Source organism: Chelon labrosus, assembly GCF_963514085.1.
Source record: "Chelon labrosus genome assembly, chromosome: 16".
NCBI classification, from domain to species: Eukaryota; Metazoa; Chordata; class Actinopteri; order Mugiliformes; family Mugilidae; genus Chelon; species Chelon labrosus.
Window position 1 is genome coordinate 26312558 of NC_140349.1, and position 24448 is coordinate 26337005.

At 38.8% G+C, this 24448-nt stretch overlaps 2 protein-coding genes across 4 annotated transcripts; one reads left to right on the top strand and one right to left on the bottom strand.

Moving 5' to 3' along the window:
- The first annotated feature begins 454 nt into the window (after window positions 1–454).
- mrps18b (mitochondrial ribosomal protein S18B) lies at window positions 455–3425 on the top strand. The gene is made up of 7 exons (XM_084563307.1): window positions 455–560; window positions 788–950; window positions 1032–1129; window positions 1214–1282; window positions 2428–2494; window positions 2598–2657; window positions 3226–3425. The coding sequence occupies exons 1-7, from the start codon at window positions 480–482 to the stop codon at window positions 3420–3422; spliced, it is 735 nt and encodes a 244-aa protein (XP_084419433.1). The 5' UTR covers window positions 455–479; the 3' UTR covers window positions 3423–3425.
- A 403-nt stretch (window positions 3426–3828) lies between these two features.
- abcf1 (ATP-binding cassette, sub-family F (GCN20), member 1) lies at window positions 3829–23756 on the bottom strand (the record flags this gene model as incomplete). 3 transcript variants are annotated; one of them, XM_084563305.1, is made up of 27 exons in its annotated part: window positions 23559–23755; window positions 22519–22565; window positions 22347–22424; window positions 21959–22094; window positions 21833–21864; window positions 21658–21747; window positions 19426–19476; window positions 19098–19187; window positions 18294–18350; window positions 18103–18195; window positions 17925–18020; window positions 17376–17498; window positions 16258–16358; window positions 10641–10726; window positions 10405–10544; window positions 9517–9665; window positions 9356–9439; window positions 8593–8717; window positions 8373–8485; window positions 7863–8037; window positions 7155–7229; window positions 6949–7019; window positions 6840–6872; window positions 5983–6151; window positions 5835–5899; window positions 5683–5755; window positions 3829–3995 (listed from the first exon to the last, which is right to left on the bottom strand). In XM_084563305.1, exons 1-27 carry the CDS (start codon window positions 23617–23619, stop codon window positions 3829–3831), a joined length of 2580 nt encoding a protein of 859 aa, XP_084419431.1. In that variant the 5' UTR covers window positions 23620–23755. The 3 variants fall into 3 exon arrangements, with proteins under 3 accessions (XP_084419431.1, XP_084419430.1, XP_084419432.1); XM_084563304.1 differs by having other exon boundaries at window positions 22519–22568; window positions 23559–23754; XM_084563306.1 differs by lacking the exon at window positions 19426–19476 and having other exon boundaries at window positions 22519–22568; window positions 23559–23756.
- Window positions 23757–24448: the final 692 nt, after the last annotated feature.

Consider the following 24448-nt stretch of genomic DNA (forward strand, 5'->3'; position numbering starts at 1 on the left):
TACGTCACGAGTATCGATTTCCCCTTTTTTCGCTGAAACAAAATGGTGGCTAACTGACCTTCTTTATCCAGCCAAGGGCATTATGGCGTATCTCACATGTCATCTCTAATTACTCCCTATATTCACCTTCAAAGTTTGGGATTTTTGGATTATTATAGAGAGACCGTAAAACACAAACGCATTTTGCTGATTTAGTCCGGTTGTACAAATGGTTTGATATATAAAATTTGTTAATAATATTTCTTCAAAATGGCGACGAGTTTTTCAGTTTGTTAAATGCGCCAGTCAGACCGGAAGCTGCTATTTAATACTCTTTTAAACACAACGGAACACTAATAAAAAAAATTGCACTGAATAGCTTTAAAGACTGTATGAATTATTTAATAACTAAAATTTGTGTTTAAATTTAACGCTCGAGTTAGCTGTCATATCGCTTGGTCTTTCACCTTTCACCTACGACCCCACCGAGACAGACAAACATGGCTGTCTCCATGCAGTTCGTTGCCAAGGCTTTGTGCCGTTTATCGCCTTCAATTATACATCCATTCCGTCAATATCAGGTAATACATTTCAGTTTGCGGTTAACATCCGATTAATCTGATCGTTACGAGTTTGGACTGAGGTTTAAACATGTCGAAATGAGAACAAATGCTGTAGTTACAGGGCCAGTTAGCGTTAGCCAGAAGTAACTTTCGTCTCGTGAATGCTGTACTTAAATAACAACAGAGGACAGTTATGAAAGTATTTGGCAGGTTGTGATGGTGAGGTGATTTTCTTTTTCTCTTAGTCCCTTCTACGTAGGCTACCTCAGAGGACGTCTCTGTCTCCATTTGTACACCCAACTCACTTTTTCTGCCAAGCAGCATCACTGCAGGATGAGACTGCTGCCCAGGCTGTGGAGACTCTGTCCCGTTACCAGGACAGACCCTGGGATTACCTGGAGAGCGAAGGTACTCTAACGAAAATTAAGTCGCATCTTAAGCACGCAAACTTTATTTTTGCTTTAATAACCTATTCCATTCCCCTGACAGAGTACACCGAGAAGTATGGAACCAATACGGTGTGGGCAGGTTACAGGAGGAACCACAAAGGAGGCATCCCCCCACAGAAGACACGGAAGACGTGCATTGTAAAATTTACATCTTATTCCACATTGTTTACATTGCTCATGTTATCTGGGGAAAAAGTCACAACATTGTTTCTGTTTTTGTAGAGAGGAGGCAAGATATGTGGAAACCCCTGTCCGATTTGTAGGGATCCAAACGTAATTATCCACCCTCAGGTGAGCATCTCATCACTCTGATGGTCTCATTACACATTAAACACAAAAATGCTCCTGGGTTACAGTCAATACATCAGTCATCAGTCTTTTTGCAACAGGGTTTAAGAGTCAAGATTTAAAAAAAAAAAAAATTGTGAACGAGCACATTTCATTAATTTGTTTGCGAAAGTAAGTACATGTACTTGGATGCTGCACTTTGGGGCAATTTTGGGGCAGTGTTTCCCATACAACGATGACACTACAGCGGCCCGCCAGGGTCTAGTTTACTCCTCCATGGTCTCATAACGAATCGGAAATATTTTTGTACATCTCAAAAATTATAAATTAAAAGACGTATATACAATATATAGCTACGTGACAAATACCCGATCTATTGAAATTGATCTGTGGTGTGCAAGTGCATTTCAAATTCTGTCATTATGAAAATGAAAATGCTTTTTAGCACAATACAAATTAATAAGCATTTTAGATTAAGGTAGCCAGGATAACTGGTTCAAAGATTTTGGCGTGACTATTGAGATATTATGACCTAACTTGGTGTAATTTCGTATTTATTTATGTAGTGGATTTCCAGTGTTAAGTAGTTGAAAGTAGGAACTTGAGAAACAGCAAAATGTTTCTGAAACCTTGATGCAACATCAGACTATTTTTGACACTTTTAATTACTCTTTCTGATAATATTTGCCTACTTTACTTGGAATTATTGTATAGGTACTGTTACTTAATGACCAAGTTTTTTCCCAGTTTTGACTCCACACAAAGGAATATGATGGAAAAGATATAAAAACTTCTTGCATAGAGTAGAAGAACAGTAGAATAAGCAGGGGTTGTTTAAAGGGTTTACTAAGAAAAGCCGTAACGTAAATGCTGTAAGACGCTTTGGGATAAGAATCATGGAACAAATATTTCCAGTCTTTAAGAATTTTTGCGGTTATCAATTATCTGTCTGGAGGCTCCAGCACCCCCCGTGACCCTTCACAGTACCAGCGGTTACAGAAGATGAATGAATGAATGAATGAATGATCTGTCTGGAGGGTAGGGTTATGTATCCTATGTACAGTATAGCTGTATGTTGCAGTTGAGGTAGTGGCCTAATTTCTTCTCCTATGGTATGCTCCTAACCCATATGTACGTTTATCTTGTAGAATGTGAAGTTGCTGCAGCAGTTCATTAGTCCCCACACTGGAATGGTATATGATCCAACCCTAACTGGTAAGTCACTGTATAATCAAAGTTACCAAATTTATTTAAGTGTCTTCCTCTCATTTACCAGATGAGTCATGGTCTTATGGTCGTCTGATTCCTCTGTGTTCAGGTGTGTGTATGAAACAGCAGAAGATATTAACCAAAGCAATCAACACAGCACGAGATCACGGTAATACAAAACAAGATTTATTATTACCACCACTCTTTGAGTCCATTTTATCTTTGCATAAAAATTGTGCTTCCTTTTTCATCTAATATTTTAAGAACTTTGAAGGTCTTAAAAGTACAGCTCCTGTCAGTAAAGCAACTGTAATGTGTTTTAGTGGCAACAGAACAACTCGATGTATACGTATACCACCTAAAATGATAGCTAGCTGAAACTGTATATCAATACTGAGGCTGCCTACAATAATATAATTTACTAAGTATCCAAGTCATTCACAGCTGATGCAAATGAGACAAGAAAAAAAGCAAGGGAAAGAAGAGACAGTGGCATGTTTGGACTAAAGTGACTAGAATTGATTAGTGACACTAAACCCCTCCAGGTATTCTCATTTTGTACAAAAGAAAAACACAAATCTAAATTTTACTCATTGAATACTTTTAAATCTGTGGTTCAAAAACGTTTTCTGGGTGGTCCCCCCTCAGAAGCCAAAAACATTAATGAGATGAAGAGACTCACTTTTCTGCAAAAAGATTGAGAAATCAATTTAAAATAAGATTCTTTCTTCTTTTAGGCCTACTTCCCTTTCAGATTCCATATGTGGAGTTTTCAGGAGAAGACTTCTCCAATTCCCATGATGCTGTGGGATCCACACCCCCTCCCCCATTTTTAACTTCTGGTGACACCTGGTATAAGTGGTACGGGGAAATAACGCCAGATGAGAAGGAAGTAGCTAAAGTCAAGAAGACATACAAGGCTTACTTAAAGTGATGAAGACTGCAGAAACCGACCCACCTGATCATACTGTGATGGGGAAATTATGGCAACTTGTCTTTGGTTTGCAATATACAAAGTGTAAGTCTTTTGGACCATATGAATTTCCATTATATGTTAATGTCATAAAAATGTACAATAAACAGATGGTGAAAAATGTATTGGTTTTATTGTTTAGCTTTAATAGATCATTATTCAAGACATTTCATCTTACTCCACAGTTGTAGAAAGTGATTAGGATTAACACTCCAATATCTGTCCAGAACCAACCCCTTAAAGAAGTTACAGTTCAGAAGAAAAGAACAGATAAGCATTTTTTATGAGTGTTACTGTAAGACCTGCCAGCCTGTCCACATGGAGTGCAACTAGCATGTGATGTCTGGCCCTGGAAGCAACGGCACATTCATGGATTGACCTTGTTGACCATAGTCTCTCCCAAGGACTCCAGCACCTCTCTCTTGTAGTCGTCAAAGTCTCCATCAATCTGGTTGATACTTCTGTCCTCCACAACCCAGAGGTGGCACTGAGTTTCTGTGATGAGCCGAGCGTCGTGACTCACAATGATAACAGCTGGACGAAAAGGGACAGGATGTTAGTACTCATCATCTTTTATACACTCTCTTGATCAAGTCTGAGCTGTTTAGGCATCCCTGTCTGCAACATTAGTCCCTACAGATTATACATGCTTCCATCATAGGGATTGATAAATACACGCACTACAGGTTGAAATCACCTGAAAAAGATCAATTAAAAACTGATGAACTGTTAAATGAAATGTTTCTGACCAATTTATGACAGTTATGCAATAACATAATTTCTTATTTTTCTTGGAGACACTCCATTTGGAATCCATCCTGCCCAGCCAATTTAATGGTTTGGGATTGAAGAAGTGTAACGGCGATATAGTCATGTATTATCTGAGTGCCGTTGAGCTGATTTAGTTTACAACAAAATGGCTCTTATTTGTTGTAATATTTCTTTTTGTATCAGTTGAAACACACCCATGAAATCCAAATGCTTTTTACTAGGCAAATTTTATTCTTTTTGTGGCGGAAATTATTCTACATGACGTGAGCTCATCATTAGATACTGTCCAGATGATTTCAGTATATAGGCAGTTCACTGTTTGACATAAAGTAATGAATTCTACATTAAAATAACATGCCTCATCTTCAATTTGAGTAATTGCTCTGTGGGAGTATATGGTCCATAGTTCTGGGGTTTAAAACTGAAGATATACACTGATCAGGCATAACATTATGACCACTGACAGGAGAAGTAAATAACATATTGTGACAATACAATGTTCGGCTGGGGAACTTTTGGACCTGGCATTCATGTGGATGTTACTTAAACATGTACCATCCACCTCGCCTAGACTAGACCGGACCAGACCAGACTAGGCACCCCCACCCCATATTTCATTCAATCATATTTAACATTTAGTGTTATAACAGTCGTAATGCAGTCATTTGCTACGTTAACATGGACAATATTTCTTCAACCAGACTGAAATCATTATGATCAAATATTTCATAATAAAATAATCCAGTGAAATTTGTGTGTTTACAAGCCCAAAAACATCTATCGGAATAGGACTTTACAGACATGTGCAAAGTGGTTTTACATGCTGTGGAGTAGTGAATCTGCAACACTGAATTTAAAATATGACCAAGATGAACCACTGATTTCAAAGGCCCTGCCCTTATCTTTTCAAACACTCTCAACAGAAACCCACGTTGTTTTGCTGTTTCTACGTTTCTGTCACTCCCAGAAAGTCGTCACATGACCTGATGTTTACCCCCAGTTCCAATCAGAAAGAAAAAATCACCAACAAGGATTTTCAGGTGCTTATATTTTCTTGAATTATCAAAAGGTTCCCACTACACCAGTGTGATAAAAAATCTGCTTCCAGTCAGTATAGACTGAGGTGGTTTCATGAGGTATTTCTTTTTGATGGGGCTAGCATTTTAATTATCAGTGGTACTAATAAGTAAGTAAGTAAACTCAAAAAGTGACTGCAGGAAGTCTTGGAACTACAGACATCAGGGAACAGTTAGTATCTTCCCTGGTGGTGGTTTCCCAAGCAGATGATGTTATTAAAAATGATCCTATAACATGTTTGAGCTCTTCCAATACAAACGGAACTGTGGGACCGTACCTCATGCCAACAGCTCTAAGTCTGACTACACATGAATATGTGTAATTGGAATAATGCTGAAGTTAGAACAGGCTTTCTTCCTACATTGATCCTTACCTCCTTTGTACTCATTGATGGCCTCTGACAAGGCATCGATTGACTCAATGTCCAAATTGTTGGTGGGTTCATCCTATGGAAGAAAAGACTAATTCAGTTAGCTTTTTATCCTTCCAGTTAGTGAGTGAATTCTTAGTCTGAGTAGCCCTTACCAAGATTAACACATCAGGCTGACGACAGGCCAGCTCTGCAAACACTACTCTGGCTTTCTGACCGCCTGTTAAAGACAAAATCCACACAGTGTTTGGATGTCTCCTTCAACATGACAGCATACAAAAAATAATTTGTTTATGTTCATACCAGAGAGTTTGGAGATCTGAATGGTATGGGCATGGCTCTCAAGGCCAAAGCGTCCCAGGCACTTCCTTCCATCTTGGTAGGGAAGGTTGAAGTTCCTCATTAGGTACTCTGTAGCCGTCTCCTCCATGTTCAACTGATCAGCATACTGCTGGTTGAAGAAACCCACTTTCTGTAGGCACAAAAAAACATCCAAGTTACAACGTGTTTGCAAAGGTTCTTGGTCAACCAGGTCATCACATATCCCAAAATAACAAATGTAGCTGGAGTTGTTGGGTTTCTTTCTTCAACCCAATGGTTCAAACCATGAAACTGGAGCCTCTGGCCATTAATGGGTCGTTAGAGTATCATTCATTGGGGGGGAAACAGGATCAAAACAAATTCCTTCAATTACAGCTGAGTATCTGGCCATTTCAGACCCTAGTCATTTAAGTTTCAGGTGAGTGTCCTAATAATAACGTAAACACCCCAGCAGTCATTTACAACTGAAGAAGCTACTTGGATGAGTGGTAAAATGTCTTCAAGAGTCCTAAGAAATCCAGCAGCCTTTGTTTAAGCTTTGTTTTTTTGATATAAAAGTTCCACTTTTCTTCATCTAAACTGAGCCAAACCAAATTAAAAATAATAATGAAGCTGTTACTGTTCATATAACAGGGACAACATGTCATCTGACAAGTACACTTGTACCGGACAGACTGCCGACATGTCTTAAAAAAAAAAAAAAAGCACTTCAACAGGTGCACACTTCTAGACAGTGTCAAGAGGCCTTTGGTCAGGACAGTATTACAGTGTTGGAGTCCACTGTAATCTGTGCAGAATATGTATTTTAAGTTTTTAAACATCAACAGCAAATTACTTACCAAACGATGATTCTTCCTCATCTCGCCTTTAGTCTAAAAGAGAAACATGTTGTTAACTCAGTACCGTATATATGAATTTAAAACTACGTTTGCAGATATACACCCTTACAGGATTTATTTTCCCAGTAAGCAGCAGTAGCAGGGTACTCTTCCCAACACCATTGGGTCCTACTATACAAACTAGAGACAGGAAAAAAAATGGCATGTCAGGTGTCGTGTCACCACCACAATAAGGTACACATATGTGAATGAAGTCACTGTTGCAGCTCTTTGCCTGTTTGCTGGTTAATAAAATTATGCTAAAGGCATACTTACTTCTGGATTCCATGTCAATGCCAAAGTCCACATTTTTGAACAGAGGCTTCTGCGGATCATAGGCAAAGTCAACACCTGTATATGGTAGAAACCATAGTGTTAGAATGTTCAAAGTCTAAATGGAGGACACTATGATATTCTTAAACAAGTGAATCTATTGCACTCTATTATACTCCCTGTCCAGATAAACTGTTGCTCATTTTATATGTAAAAACTCACCTGTTGTAGACACTAGCCCAAGGATTAATGCATGATGTAACTTGATGCTATTGGTTGCGAATTTGTGCTTTGTTCAGGTTGAAGGAATGCTCTGGAAAATGTAGCCTACTATACTTGATCAGTAAAAGAGATTCAATACTGACAAGCTATTTGATTCAGAAAACAGCAATGTTACCACCATGCAACTGAGAAAATGCAATCAAGTCCTCTATAAATGGTACTAGTGTCCAAAACTGACAACAAATAAATATATCTTTCCTGTCATCTCTCCACTATCACAGCAAAAACACATATTTTTTAGAAAGTAGCAAATAATAAATAAAGAAGAAAGCAAGTAATTCAAATTTCTGATGTGTTGATTAACCCCCTCATGTTCTCCAAACCATATGGTCAGACTTCACGTGCGTCCGTCAGTTTTTTTTTTTTTTACCTATACCTGTACTGTTCTAAAGACTAAAGCCCTGTGGCATCTTCTGCACTCATTCTTACTATGCAGTCCCAGTATGGGTGGTGAGAGAGGAGGTGGGTTGGGGAAGGTGAACTTGACGGTGTACTCTTTTGGCCTCTTCAGCAGCTCTGTGGCCTCCTGGCTCTCCTCCTCCTGACCTCCCTTCTTCTTCCCTTTCTGCTGCTTTCTGGTCAGGGCATCCTTAGTCTGCTTCTCCTAAGAGGAAACATTGTAACCAAACTGGTGTCAGCGGCAAAACAACTTGGGACAGACTGGATGGATGAAAGCTTTTCTGTCAAGTCGGCCCTATAGCTAAGCTTGAGCTCATCATTTAATAGGGTTTCACAGGAATCTTTCAAAAGCAGCAACTACAAGAGCATGTCAAACAGTTTATGCTACCCATACATGAAGCAACATGAGGTGACCCTAGACCTTAACTGTTTTACTGTGTAATTTTTCCATAAATTTAGGAGGGTTTTATTTTGTGTTGGAGTAACCTTTCAGATTTATGAAACTGACTACTGAAAGCTAGAGTGGATGGCCATACTCACAGCCTGTTTGGTGGACTTGCCACCAGCCTTCAAATCTTTGAGTTTCTTCTCTTGTTTGTCGTATTGTTTCTGCAGTTCCTTCTGCTTCTGCACGTACATCTTCTTAAATGTCACTTAAAGAAAAGCATAATGGTAAAATAAAACAGGATTTCCACTGTCAGATTTCAGACCTAATTTTCCAAACCACCTATTTTTGGAGTGATGTTAAATAGATACTTACGGTAGTTCCCTCTGTAATAGTAGAGTTTCTGGTTGTCTAAGTGGATGATATCAGTACACACATCATCAAGGAAACTCTGGTCGTGGGACACTATAAGCAGAGTCTTCTTCCAGCCTTGAAGGTAGCTGTAAATAGAAAAGAGAGCACACAAATCTCAGAACAATCACTGCACGTCATACAGTGTCACAATTAAACCAAAATATCTGTCATAATATTTCTAAATGCAAAGATGAATACTGAATACTTCTTGACCTCACTGTAGCATGTAACTATCATCATATATGTCTATATGTCACCGTGACTGTAAACCACTCTGAGTACCAATAAGTAGAAAAGCGCTTTATAAAAACAAAACCACCCTGTCTGGCTTTGGTGAGGTGTTATTGCACAACTGGAAATACATTTAATGATAACAATGTCTGAATATCATCTATCTGGCCAAAATAGCGAGAGAGAGAGAGAGAGAGAGAGAGAGAGAGAGAGAGAGAGAGAGAGAGAGAGAGAGAGAGAGAGAGAGAGAGAGAGAAATGCATAGAACTAGAGTTAATAGAGGGTGTCAGCTGTCTCTAAAACTGGTACGACATCAAGTCATATCAATTACGATTAATTATGCTTGGCCAAGTTAACTTAACTGCATCCACAGGTCAGTATTAATGGTCTTAAATGTGTGTCCCTGCTCTTATCTCAAACAATCAAACTACCATTATCAAATAATTCATGATATGATGAGAGAAATGCATTAGATTAGACAGCGGATACACACTTGTTAAGCCAGATGACAGCGTTCAGGTCCAGGTGATTGGTGGGTTCATCCAACATCAGTAGAGTGGGTTCCATAAACAGGGCTCTGTAAGTACAGAGGTAAGGTCAAAGAAGCTCTGACACGTTAATGCTGGACCTGTTCCACCAAAGAGGTTTGTGTACCTGGCCAGAGAAACTCTCATTCTCCACCCTCCAGAGAACCTCTTGGTTGGTCTGTTCTGCATCTCAGGGGTAAATGACAGACCAGCAAGGATTCTTCTGGCCTTGGCCTCAGCCGCTGCAGCTCCAATAGCCCGTAGTTCTTCATAGACCTGTCAGGAAGGAAAAACAGATTGTTCAGATTATCTGCAGGTTAAACTGCAGATGAGTGCCCCAGAAAAGTCAATAATTGTATTATTATCGCGCAGGGACAATGTACACAACTAAGACAAGTACAGAGAGTGAACTAAGAATCAAATATTTCTGATTGCTATGCTATGTGGAGTGATTTTTGTGTCCACCTGATAGATCCCTAACCCTAAGTTGAATATTCATGTTATCTCTGGTTTGGTATCCAACCAATGAGAAAAAATATCAGTCTTTTTAACTGTGACCTATTATCCGCCTGCTGTTTGGTGCTGGGAAGTTAATGTCCAGTGAGTTTATCAGCGCTGGTTTCCACCACCTAATGCGGGAACCCAAGCTGGTGACAGAACCAAAACTTAATGAAAAAAAACAATACGCTATCAGAGGGCTACAGGAATATTCAGGTTCACAAATGGAATTTTTTTCTTCCTTCATTCAGTACTTCTTCTTTATGGTCTCTTTTTTTGTCAGCTTGCATACTTTTCACTAACACCAACTGTACTGTCCAGTGTTTTGTTGTGCAGCTTTATTTTGTGGAAAACTAAAGCATACAGCTGTTGTAACTTTGAATTCTAAATCAGCATCAATAAAGATATGAAAACATAAACATCATATATTAAAGGTTATATGAAGGTTAATGGTATTTGACTCAGATGTTTAAACTGCCGGTATTTGATTTCAAAGTCCCCTGGTACACAGACTCACCTTCTCCAGCCTTTCAGCCACGCTGTCCTCTCCCTTCTCTAGAAGAGCCTGGAGCTGTTTCTCCTCCTCCAGAAGCTTCAGACGACGGGTGTCTGCCTTCAGCACCGCCTGTACCGCTGGCGTGTCATCGGCTACCACCTCTAAGAGAAACACGAACGAACAGGGAGTCAGTGGGCCATAAAGGCATGGACACAGACAGGGAAATGATGGAAGGCACACTGTAATAGATCACCTACCCTGTTCACACAGCAGCACATCAATGTTGGGGGGAATACTTAGAGCTCTGTTGGCTATGTGTTTCAGTAATGTGGTCTTTCCTTTGCTGATGGATGAGATGAACACAAGAGAATGTTGAATCAGTTATTGGATATGAACAGGACACAGGCTTATTCCAGCTTCTACATAATGCTATTTGCCATCACAAGGCAGTGGCATACTATCCAAGTATTGAGCTACAGCTTTCCGTAAACTATATTGTTATGAACGGGGTATGAAAGTCACTAATGGCAGTTTTCCTTTATGAAGGAAAGGTGCTTCTGCACAAAATTATGATGCCAGAAAGTTCCCTAATTTTTCCTGATTTTATTCTATCAACCACTTACAATAAATATCATTGTCTAATATATGAAGAGATTTTGAAGGAATTTAATTAAAGTGTATTTAGAACCAAACGCTGGAAAATTTGTGCAAAGCTAAAAACTCTTAGTGGAATGTCTCACAGCTACAGTAGTCAGGTTAACTGGCAACAAACGGGTCAATAACACGGCTCAGTTTAAAAGGATTAAAAGAGTTTCAGCTAAACACAAGCCAAAAAAAAACAATACTGACATGATGGACTCTGTGGTCTAACCAAAGTATGAAATTCTAATCCTGCACACCAGAGAAAGCCAGGGACCATCTGGCTTGTTATGAGTGGGGGTGATGGTATGGAGGTTCATTAGTGCACATATCATGAGTAACTTACACATCCGTGAAAGTATCATTAATGTGTAAAGACAATAAACAATATGCTGCCAGCCAGATGATGTCTTTTTCAGAGAAGACCTTGCTTGTTTCAGAAAGGCAATTCCAAACCCCATTTGGTACACATTACAACAAATGGCTCAGTAGTAAAAGGGTCTGTGAGCCTGTCTGTTTGCAGTACAGACATTTCAACCACTGAAGTCAAGTGGTGCATTAAAAAAGAAAAATATGATAGCGGGGGCCCTGAACTCTTGAGAATCTGAAATCCTACATTAAACAATGACAAAGAAACATTTAGCTTTTAAAACTACAGCAACTGTAGTCGTCAGTTCTCAGATGCATCCACAGACTGGTTAAAATAACTGATAATGTGACAAAGTGGTAAATATGTCCTGTCATAACTTCTTTTTTAAATGTGTTAGCGGGTGCTGCTCTCATCTCTAGGAATATGGCCGATTTTATTAACCCCCCGAAACCATGACAACCCAGAGTTCAGACCAGGAGGCGGAGTTGTAGTCTTACACACTTCTCTGCCGCTTCTCAAGGACTGTCTCACACCCTAAACTCTATAAACTCTATAGATGTTCTGTCTGCTCCCAGATTATTTAAACCAATAAATAACAAAAGAGGAGTTTCTCATAGGAACCTTATTCAAATCAGTACAAGTTCATTGGTAGAACACAAGAATAGGAAAATTAAATGTGGTCTTTTAAATGTCAGATCTCTCTCATCTAAATCTCTTTTAGTGAATGATCTGATAACTGATCATCAGATTGATCTATTTAGTTTGACTGAAACGTGGCTACAGGATGATGAATATGTTAGTTTAAATGAGTCTACTCCACCCAGTCATAGTAATTATCATATTCCTAGAAGCACAGGTAGAGGAGGAGGAGTGGCAGCAATCTTCCACTCTGATTTATCTATTAATCCTAGACCTAAGGAGAGCTTTAATTCATTTGAAAGTCTTACTCTTAGTCTTCCCCATCCAGAACAGAAAATACAAAAACCAATTCTTTTTGTTGTGGTGTATCGCCCACCTGCTCCTTATTCTGAGTTTTTAGCTGAATTCTCTGAGTTTTTATGTGATTTAGTTCTTAGAACAGATAAAGTCATTATAGTAGGTGACTTTAACATCCATGTTGATGTTGTCAGTGACAGCCTTAGCTCCTCATTTACATCATTATTAGATTCGATTGGCTTTTCTCAGAATGTAAATGGATCAACTCACAGTTTTAATCACACCTTAGATCTTGTCCTAACATATGGCATAGAAACTGAAGGTTTAACAGTATTTACTCATAACCCTCTTTTGTCTGATCATTTCCTCATAACCTTTGAATTTGCAATAATGGATTACACAGGAACCGAAAAGACATTTCATTACAGTAGATGTTTGTCTGACAATGCTGTAACTAGATATAAAGAATTAATTCCTTCTTTGTTTACCTCAGTGCCATGTACCAATGTTGTGGACGACAGCAACCACAATTTAACCCCTGCACTAATAGATTATTTTGTCGATGGCACTGCAGCATCGCTTAGTTCAACTTTTAACTTAGTTGCTCCTCTGAAAAAGAAGGTCATAAATAGGAGGAGGCTAGCTCCATGGTATAATTCACAGTTGCGCTGTTTAAAACAGGCAGTCCGAAAGCTAGAAAGAATTTGGCATTCCACTAATTCTGAAGAAGCTTGCATAGCCTGGAAAGATAGTTTAACAACTTATAAAAAAGCTCTCAGTAGTATTAGAACAGCATATTATTCATCATTAATAGAAGAAAACAAGAACAACCCCAGATTTCTTTTCAGCACTGTAGCCAGGCTGACAAAGAGCCACAGCTCTGTTGAGCCATCTATTCCTTTAGCCCTCAGTAGTAATGACTTCATGAGCTTCTTTACTAATAAAATTGTCGGCATTAGAGAAAATATTCAAGGCATCCTTCCAACAGCTGTTAAAGATGCAAGTACAGCGACATTAGAAACTTTTGTACGACCTTATCAATATCTGGAATCCTTCTCCCCAGTAGATCTTCTTGAGCTCTCTTCAACAATTACAGCATCTAAACCATCAACCTGTCTTCTAGATCCAATCCCAACTAAATTGCTCAAAGAAGTTTTTCCATTAATTAACATCTCCATATTGAACCAGATAAATTTATCTTTATTAACAGGATATGTGCCTCAGTCTTTTAAGATTGCTGTAATTAAGCCCTTACTTAAGAAAGCCACTTTAGATCCAGATGTTTTAGCCAACTATAGACCAATCTCCAACCTTCCCTTTATTTCCAAAATTCTAGAAAAAGTTGTTGCTAATCAGTTGTGTGACCACTTAAACAAGAATGGTCTGTTTGAAGAGTTTCAGTCAGGTTTTAGAGTTCATCATAGTACAGAAACAGCTCTGGTTAAAGTTACCAATGATCTCCTCATGGCTTCAGACAGTGGACTTGTCTCTATACTTGTTCTGCTAGATCTTAGTGCTGCATTTGACACTATTGATCATAATATTTTACTACAGAGACTTGAAAGTGAGGTCAAGATTAAAGGAACTGCATTAGACTGGTTTGAATCCTATCTATCTGACAGATTCCAGTTTGTTCATGTCAATAATGATTCCTCTACTTATACAAAAGTAAGTTATGGAGTTCCTCAGGGTTCTGTGCTAGGACCAATACTCTTCACGTTATACATGTTGCCATTAGGCAAGATTATTAGAAAACATGGCATAAACTTTCATTGCTATGCAGACGACACCCAGCTATATTTATCTATGAAACCAGATGAAACTAATCAGTTGGTTAAACTCCAAGCATGCCTTAAAGACATAAAGGCTTGGATGACCTGTAATTTCCTACTCTTAAACTCAGACAAAACAGAAGTTATTGTATTCGGTCCTAAGCATCTCAGAGATTCATTATCTAATCACATGGTGTCTTTGGATGGCATTACCTTGGCCTCCAGTACTACTGTAAAAAACCTTGGTGTTATATTTGATGAGGATATGTCCTTTAAATGTCACATAAAGCAAGTGACCAGGACTGCCTTCTTTCACCTGCGTAATATCGTCAAAATTAGGAACATCCTGTCTCAGAGTGATGCTGAAAAACTAGTTCATGCATTTGTGTCGTCCAGACTGGATTATTGTAATTCATTACTGTCTGGCTGTCCAAATAGCTCTTTAAAAAGCCTCCAGTTGATTCAAAATGCCGCAGCAAGAGCATTGACAGGAATTAGCAAGAGAGATCATATTACTCCAGTTTTAGCTTCTCTTCACTGGCTCCCTTTAAAGTCTAGAATAGAATTTAAAATCCTCCTCCTTACATACAAGGCCCTTAAAGGCCTAGCTCCATCGTATCTTAAAGACCTTAGTGTACCATATCATCCCAACAGATCACTTCGGTCTGAAAGTGCAGGCCTACTTGTGGTTCCTAGAATTTCAAAAAGTAGAATGGGAGGTAGAGCTTTCAGCTATCAGGCTCCTCTCCTATGGAACCAGCTCCCAGTTTGGGTTCAGGAGGCAGACACTCTCTCTATTTTTAAGGTCAGGCTTAAGACTTTCCTTTTTGATCAGGCTTATAGTTAGGGCTGGACTAAACCATCCCTTAGTTATGCTGCTATAGGCCTAGGCTGCTGGGGGACGATGCACCAAACACATGTCCTCCTTCTTTCTTCTCTCTCCTCCCTCGCATCCTCCACTTTCTTTTCTCTGGCACAGAGCTCTTGCCCTCTAATTTCCTATATACTACTAGTCATACAATTCTGTGCTATTACTATGTAGAATGTTTACTGCTGTGTGTGTCCCACCCCCCTTCCCCCCCCTTCCCCCCCTTCCCCCCCTTCCCCCCTCTTCTTGTGAGTATCTCTGGCCTGGAGTGGTGTGTTTCCTGTGGAGCTCTATACTACATCTGTTGTCGTGGTCTCATCAGCCTGCCTAGTCTTCATGGAATCCTGCAGTTATCCACTCCTACCTGAATGAACAATTCTCCAACCTGCCTATGATTCCTCTTACATTTTCAAACTGTCATGTAACATCATCAGTTTGTATCATAAGATTCCACATGTACACTTTAGTCAGATATGTGTATCTATGACAGATGTATGTTTATCTTGCTGTTCTCTTCTCTTCTCTCTTTGCTGTTCTCTTCTCTCTTTCTTCTGTCTGTACCCGGCTGGCCTTAGGCAGATGGGTCCCTCCATATGAGCTGGGTTCTGCTTGAGGTTTCTTCCTGTTAAAAGGGAGTTTTTCCTTGCCACCGTTGCCTTCAGGCTTGCTCTGGGGGTTTCAGGCCGGGTTTTTGTAAAGCGTCTTGAGACGATTTGTATTGTTATTGACGCTATATAAATAAAAATTGAAATTGAATTGAATTGAATTAAAATAACTGATAATGTGACAAAGTGGTAAATATGTCCTGTCATAACTTCTTTTTTAAATGTGTTGTTGGTGTCAAATTCAAAATGAACTCATCTTCTCCATTTTTCTAGAAAACAATACATTTTCCCAGTTTTAACATATACCTGCATGATGTTTTAACACATTATACAGATTATCCCATTTTTTTTAGGAAACAGTTCTGGCCTTAGTCTGATCCAGTGGGATTAGGTTTGTTCTTGTGCCCAGAAAAAAAGAGACACAAACACTGACAAAACTCAGTGTCTGAGAGTCTGTAGACGAGTCATTTCGAAAATGGGTTTGGTAATAAGCTGTTTTCATCATTATGTGTAATCTAAGTATATAATGATGAATTTTACAACTGAAAATTTCTCCCAAAAGTATTTTCATTTGATTCATTATCATCATCAGTGTGATACATAAAGAGATACTAAAGAGTTATTAAGTGTAGAATTCTCAGTGCCTTTGTTTACAGATAGAAATGACAAAATAAATATAATTACCCATTTGGTCCAACCAAACCATATCTTCTTCCTGCCACAATCAGAAGGTCAGCGTTGACAAAAAGCTCTTTGCCATGAGCAGATATGCTGAACCTCTCCAGCTAAAACACACAAAGGAGACCTTCACTAACAGAGAAGACAGACTATTCCTGCAATACATGCAACATTTTCCAGGCTTTTTATACGGTGGTTGAGAGAGCTCAACGTACTGCAGCTTGAGAGAACACAGGCAAATAGACAAAACACAAGCAAATTAACGTTTTCATCCATTTGACAACAGCGGTACTGTACATACAATACAGCTGAAAACAGAAACACACTGCTAATACTCACAACACCAGCAAACACAAAAAACATGCTACAAGAAGCACAAGTGACAAGGGAATTGTTCCCAGGACCCTGTGAAGTGATAAACTGCCTGGGACTAGATGCACTTTTTATTCAAAGCTTTATGACTTTTGGAGGTGCCTAAGTTGTTTGTCTGCTTCTTGTTCTTCTTCTTATTATTATCATTATTTTAACAACCCGTTCTTAATAAATATTTTTCTTACTGGCTGCCAATTCAAATAATCTGACAGAATACACAACTCATTTTTAAGTTATACTAACAATATGTTTCAGGCCCGTAAGTTCATAAGTGATAAGCAAGTTAAACTACCGGAATGTTTTGCTGACATGACTACTTATCACTTTGACGTGATAAGCACTTATCACGTGTTTTTTATTTGTTATCTGTTCAGTAAGGTTAACTTTTGATTCTTAAATTCACGAATTTCCAGGTAGAGGGTAGAAACAATAGTTAGATAACATTGCGTATAAGCTGCCTATAACGTTATAAAGGATTTGTGCCATATAAATTAGAGAAAATGGTGAATTAATTTGAACTGGCAACCAATAATAAGCAAAAAAACAGCTTGTGTTTCTGCTCATTTCCACTCACCAGTAGCAAACGTCAACAACTCCAAAAGTTATAAAGCTTTAAACAACAAGTGTGTCTAAGTTTCTGTTTTTGGTTGTGTTGTGGGTATTTATATATATTTACATATTTATTACTGCTTTACACAGACTTTAAAAAACATTTTGAGGCCTTTATTGAGAAGACAGCAATAATCAGTAACCTTGATATCTGAGGCGTTCTCCAGCATGGCCTGTCTGGATGACATCTCAGCCTGGGAAATAGAGAAATCTCCCTCCAAGGCATTCTGGGCACGAACACTGGCTACTTGACGCTCATACTCCATCTGTAAGGACACAACGATCCAGAGAGGTGAGAATCCAACACAAATCACATTACATCCACAACATTATCAATCTGTGATGCCAAGTTCCATGTATTTCGATCTGTCACATCTCATGTGTGTTGTTCGACAATTTTCTCATCAATCCTGGATTTAACAAACCATGCTTCATGCAGAGTCTTAAACAGACTATCCTGAGCACCTCTACCAAAATGTCCTAGTCCATATGTATCTTATACACTGTATTATATAGCTGTATTATTGTGGTAAATCACAACCTGCTTCAGTGCCTCACCAGCACAGCATGTGCATCATGCCTCAACTATCACAAGCATATTGTCCGAGATATCACATGTAACTGTTATAGTTCCTAATAACAATACGCTGTTTTTTTTTTGTCATTTTCTGTGACCGTATGTTGCCAAATACCAGTTTTTTCTTCTTCTTCTTCTCCTTCTTGCTCAGGTTAGCGAAAGGATCGTCCTCCTGCTGTTTGGCTTGTTGTGCGATGACATCCTCAGCACTCTGGGGGTTACAGCCAGAGAAAGAGACAAGTTGAGACACTGACCAAAATCAGACTACAAGAGACTGTGGAGGATGGACATACCATCATCGTGTCTCCTGCGTCACTGTCATCCTCCACTTCTTCTTCTTCATCATCTTCATCTCTACTGCGTGTTCGCTCAGCGGGTTTTCCTTTCTACAAAAAGTTAAATCACGACATGTTTAGCTACAAAGTTATGAAATGAATGAGACAGAAATAGCAAGACCAATGGCAGCACCAGAGCTATCACTTGCCTTGGGTTGCTCTTTCTTCCCCTTCTTTGGCTTCTCATCTTCATTGTTTTCTGGAGACTGAAAACACACATTTTGCTGAGGTGTTTACACAGTATCTGTTATTTTCTGTAAAATATGAAAGTGAGGTGTGCCTTACAGAAAGGCATTTTTTCACTGAGTGTCTTGTGGCTGTGGCACACAATGAGTAAACTAAGTAATGAAGGAAAAAGGAGATGGGATTAGCCAACATAGACGTCTTCTGAGAGTCTGTAGTTTATGTTTCAGTAAAGTTAAAACTTTTAACCTCCCTCTCTGCAAGAGCAAAATGTATGAGATCTGTGCTCATGCTGATCTGAGTGACAGAAAAATGAATGCCACACTGGATGGAAATCAATCTTATGACATTGCAGAAGCTTATCAAACAATGCCACAGCAAATGCGCAAAGCACAACAAATGCACAGCTAAAGGCGGTCCAACGAAATATTAGAATGTGTGATCTTTTTTTTTTTGATGCCGACTTTTTTTTGGGCCAGACAGTGTAATTTAATATAATCCAATGAGCAAGATGGTTAATGTTCAAACTCACTGAGCTAAAATGGTTAATAATCCTGGTCATGATCTGTCTAAATATTTAAAAAGGAACTGGATTGTCGTTTTCTGTGTGGCTGTGATATTTCCACCTGATTATTTTCTTATGAGAAGCACAAGAGGTTATATACATGATACTGTATCTTGCCAACAGACTGATACCAAACAGTACTCCATCTGTCACATGTAAAAGACATGCATTTATAATTGAGGTTTGGATCCTGAACAGTACCCACCCTGGACTTGACTTCAGGTTTCTTGGTCATCTTTGTAGGTTTCTCTTCACCACCATCCATTTCTCCATCATCCTCCTCATCAGTCTCTGCCTGATCATTTCATAAACACAAATCAATTTAAGTGAAGTTGTAAAGGATGAGATACAGTCCAAAACTCTTGTGATCAGTCAAGCAGAAGACAGAGTAAGATGAGAGTCTAACAAACAAAATACTTTGACACCACTGTGTCCCAGAGACAGAGTTTCTTCCATGTACTAATGAGTGGATGGGAGATTAAAATACCAGAAATAGATGGCATAGGAAGAAAAATAGCTTTCCGAGTACCCACCTTCACCTTCTTGGGCTTAGGCTTATCTTTTTTCTTGCCCCTCTCAACTTCCTGTATTAAAGACGCACAGACACAGATATACCCAGAACTTTAAGTGAATGGTCAGATATTAATGTATCAAAGAAAATAAACCATTGACGCAGACCTCAAATGCCATGCACTTTAACACGCTTTATCAGGCTGCACACTGTTGTGTTGAAGTTCTACATGCAAGCGACTAGTATTTAATTCAATATTCATATAGTTTTGAAAAACTTGAAAAAAAAAAAAAAGAATCACTTGTTGAACCAGCAAGTTGAGTCACTGAGGTGCTCTTTTGGGTATTTTACATCCCCGTTCAATTACACCATGTGTAAAGGCAGTGTAATTTTTTTTTTGTTGGCCAAATTTAATTTAAAAGCACCACAGCTCATTTACAGAGACTCTACAATAAAATATGCTGAGCCTATCAGCAGACCTTGTCCAGGTCTGGGATCACAAGCACCGGCCTCTTCAAAGTCAAGATTTGATGCTTTTATTTATTTTATATGATTACAATTCAGATTTCCCTGATGCAACATTAAGGAAAGAATCAATTAAAACTTGAACAGTGTTTAATTTTTGAAAGTAAAGGTTTTTACTATCAAATTTGTCTCCACCTTTGTGACTAAATTATTTAATAATTCATACATATTTTCTATTTAATAATTAAAATCTGTTGCACACAAATTATTTTTTCTATCTTGTGCCAGGCTGATACCAGTATCCATCAACATCATCTTTTGCATTTTCATTTTTTTTTTTTTTTTCAATATTAGTATCGTTCACTGTCTTGTTACCAAATAGGTTAACATACAATGATCGGCCACAACATTAAAACCACTGACAGGTAAAGTGAATAACATTAATCATCCTGTAACAATAAAACTAATAAAAAAAATTAAAAAAAACATGACCTGGCCTCCAAATTCACTAGATCCCAAATTGATGAAGTATCTGTGGAATGATCCACAGTGGCCCCTCCCCTCACCCAAAGGCCCCCACTAACAACATTCTGTTGCCAGACACCACAGGACACCCTCAGAAGGCCCATGTCCATTCTCTGATGAGTCACGACTGTTTTGGAGGCACAAGGGAGACCTACACAATATGAGGCAGGTGCTCATAATGTTATGCCCAATTCGTGTACACAGTAAGCAAGCTTAACAGAGAACTGCTCATTCAGCATGCTATTGTTCTGACATGTCATTTACCAGAGCGGGGAGGCAGACATGGATGGATACCAGTTCTAGGGGAGTCTCTGGGTGTTACAACAGTTGGAAAATCCATAGGGCACACTCAAATGTTCATTCAAAACATTTTCAAGATGTTACAGAGCAGAGAATCCATCACATCATATCATCATGATTTTAGTAGTGTGGCCATACTGAGATGAATGTAGGGAAAATCTTACTTGTGCATTCCAGTCCAGTAGTAACACTGTGCAGAAACTACAAAATGATGAAACTAAAGGCTGATGTGTGACTAACTGTGAAGGTGTAGCAGTTATTGAAGTTGTGTCCATATTCAAAAGTATTTGATGTTTCTGTAGTAGATGTGAAGTAGAGAGCATTTGTAAGCCTGTTCCACTGACTAGCGCAGTCTTTTCATTTCAACAAAGTGTTGACTTTTTATATTACTGGTCTTAAAATGTGTGTTATGACAAATTTGTAAGCTGTTGGACAGCTTAGGCAGCATACAAGACTTTGGTCTGTATGATCATATTGTTTTATGTAGTATATGTTTGAAAATTAGCTAGAAAGGACTAAAAAAGTAAGTAATCCTTTGTATAACATGCTGTAGCCACAGAATATGGAAAAAAAGAAGTTATCAAGATCTAATGAAGGTTTTAATCAGCAAATATTAACACCTTCTATCGCAACATCATTGGAGCGGAGCTTTAAGAACCTCAAGCGAAAGAGCCGAGGGCCTCAGGGAGGGGAGGTATTCTGGAGGTTTCTTGGGCTTGAGATTGCCAGGAGTGTAGTAATATGAGCATATAAGCCTGACCTGTCGGGGCTCCTGAAATATTTTAGTTATTGTTTGTGTTAGTTGCTTAGGATAAGTCGTACCTGTGAGGATTTCTATTTTTTGCCATGCCAATTGATTTCATATACATATACTTGCGCAAAGCAACCACAACTCATGCACTCCTATGTTGACAAGAGTATTAGCTTTAGAACCGTTTAAACCGTGTGAAACACAGCACTGCACCTTTTTAGCAGGTTTTTCTTCTTCATCCACATCCTCGTCCTCATCCTCACCACTCTGGCTTTGGCTTAGAGCAGCAAAGATGTTCCCACCCTGAAAGATACCAGAGATGCTTTATGTGTCAGAGTCAGCAGGGTAAAGGTCAAGAACAGTGTGACTATGTCAGCTAATGACAAACCTTTTTCTTGTTTCCTTTACTGGGGACGACCACTGTGGAAACAAAGGCAAGCACAGTGAGTAATGGCTGTACACATTTGAGAACTAGAACAATCTCAATGCAGCCAATGGTTTATAAAAATCATACCTTCCTCATCAGCTTCATTATCCTCATCACTTGCTTGCACTGAGAGCTTTTTAAGTGACAGCATGACATCCTCATCATCATCCCCATCTGCATTGCCACCTTTTCCTTTCCGTCTGTCTTTTTTCTTTTTCGAAGGCTGTAAAAAGTGGTTTCAAGTTCATATGTCATGCCAAGACTTACTGACACCCCAGATGGTGAGCTCAAAAAGAAAGGTTGTAAAATGCAGTCTGTACAGTAAGTCTACTCATTGGCTGGTAGAGAAGCTCAACGAGAAAGTCAGCTGTTTACAGAGAGAAGAGATTTTCTGTGGTTTGTTGTCCCTGCTTGGCTGAGGTGTAAACTGTATACACTGTTATTTTTGAAGACCTGATTCCACAGTAATGCTTACCTGCTTTCCTTGTGTCTCCTTCACAGCTACATCGTCAGCCTTTTCAGGTTTGCTATCTGTAGCGAGTTCCTCAAAGAACTGGAGAAAAACATAGAAAGAAAATAGATCCAGTGATGCGCATGTGAACGGTCATCTATCCAAGTATTTTGAAAATAAACAAATATGTACTCACGCTTTTTTTCCCCTTTTTATCTTTCTTCCCCTTTTTCACAGTTTTTTCTGCTGAAAGAAAACATATTTTTAAATTTAATTCTGTAATCCAGGAAAACTGACATGTACCTCGCTGTTCGGCCCTTTGTTATGACAATGACAGTCAGTTCTGTTCTCCAGCATAATGAACTTCAAGTATAAAGCTTAAATTTGAGGGCACTGGAACCATCATTGCAGTGTAGGGTTTGTAGTCCTTTTTGAGCATGACTGTCCCTCTCAATAGACTTTACTAAAGGCCACAATTTTTACTTTTCAGTGTCAAATTAGTTTTTGGTTGCTTTCTGCACTAACATCACACCAAATGTGATGAAATCCTTTGAAAGAATACTCTTCATCTCTGCATTAGAGTTCCACAGAGAGTCAGAGAGCAATGGATACTCTACAAACATGTGCTATTCATTTGACACCCATGCTGTACAAGAGCTTCAGGTTCATCTGTTCATCCGACAGGGATGTGGACATCCTAAATAAAATTTCACCTGAGATTCAGCACTAAACAGTAGCTTATTTTACAAAAAAATATGCTTGTGAAGTCATTGTAAAAATTATGCTGATGGCCGGCCCATTCGATTTACGACTAAAAAAAGTTTAACATCATACTGCTGTAGACATAGTTGAATTTACTGATGAAATGTATCGTGTCATTACACGACCTCACTATTTTGGGAAAAACTAAACTCTATAGCAATAGAACATTTATGAACATAAGCTAATAAACTACTGCTTCTTGGAGTTTTGGCAACTTTCTTTTGATTATTTTACGCTAACGAGCAATTTAATTTGAGTTGAGCTAACGAAGCATAAATCTTTTCATATCAGCTTCGTCAGAAAATGAATAAGATTCATGACATCGGGTGCGTTATGAAATATACGCACCTACCAACTGGAGATATGGAGGGTTTGGTAGAACTGACACCTTATCTGGTCTACTGCTCGTTAGTTAGCTTTAATGCTACCTAGCCTGCAGACTAGCTTCTCACGCCATACAAAACATCATCTCACCGGCTGCCGGGGCGACCTCATCATCCACCCACTCTGCTTCTTCTTTCACTTTTTTGGGCATTTTTGTCACTTTAACTGCGGCTTTTTGAAAACAGAGTAGCTAAAATGTTGTCTTTATCTTCTGCCCAGTAAGCTTTAATGGCCACACACATGTCATGCAGAAGTGACGTTATGGTGCGAATACCGGGTCATCGCCAACAAAGTTTCATTCTTCTTTCTTTGGTCTCATACCAACACGTTTAGGTGCATACCGCCACCTACTGTACCGGAATGTGCAACACCAAAGCAACTTCAATAAAAATTGACGGTTACAGTCTTCTGTATTCCCTGTGTAAATTGTATTTATCATCAAATATATTTTACTGTGCTACTTTTAATAGACGTATGTAAGAAAGCTTTTATAGATACTGATGAATAGATACTGCTGGTATTCTTAAATTGAAATATGTGGGAATATTGCATTCAAATTAAAATTGGAATCGGTGCACCAGCTACAATTCACAATGTTTTCTGTCACTAGGAAGGTTTGGCCAATTTATTGGCATTGTAAAAATAGACTTTCATAGCCTCCATGTGTGCACAAATGAACAAAATCATTCCAATTGAACAGGCCGGGATGAGTTGCATGTGCAACTGATGTGAATATTGTGATAGAATATATGTGAATAATTGATGGAATTATACTCAAAATGTGTCTGGATTTGGCCATACTGACATTAGAAACATGGCTGCTGCTGCAACATACAATTACCAAACTCAAGCTGTCTCACTTTTCATGCTGCTGCATGTTGCCTGACTTGTAGCATGTACTGTATTCAAACATACAGTACACCCATACAGTTACAGCAGTGCATTAAGGCTGTGATACCTGAGACCACAAATAATTGGCT

Excerpts from the sequence above, each read along its gene's own strand:
- mrps18b (XM_084563307.1), top strand. The coding sequence starts at position 480 with ATGGCTGTCTCCATGCAGTTCGTTGCCAAGGCTTTGTGCCGTTTATCG. Across the intron at positions 561-787 it reads ATCCATTCCGTCAATATCAG|TCCCTTCTACGTAGGCTACC; the intron begins GTAATACATTTC and ends TTTTTCTCTTAG. Across the intron at positions 2,658-3,225 it reads CAACACAGCACGAGATCACG|GCCTACTTCCCTTTCAGATT; the intron begins GTAATACAAAAC and ends TTCTTCTTTTAG.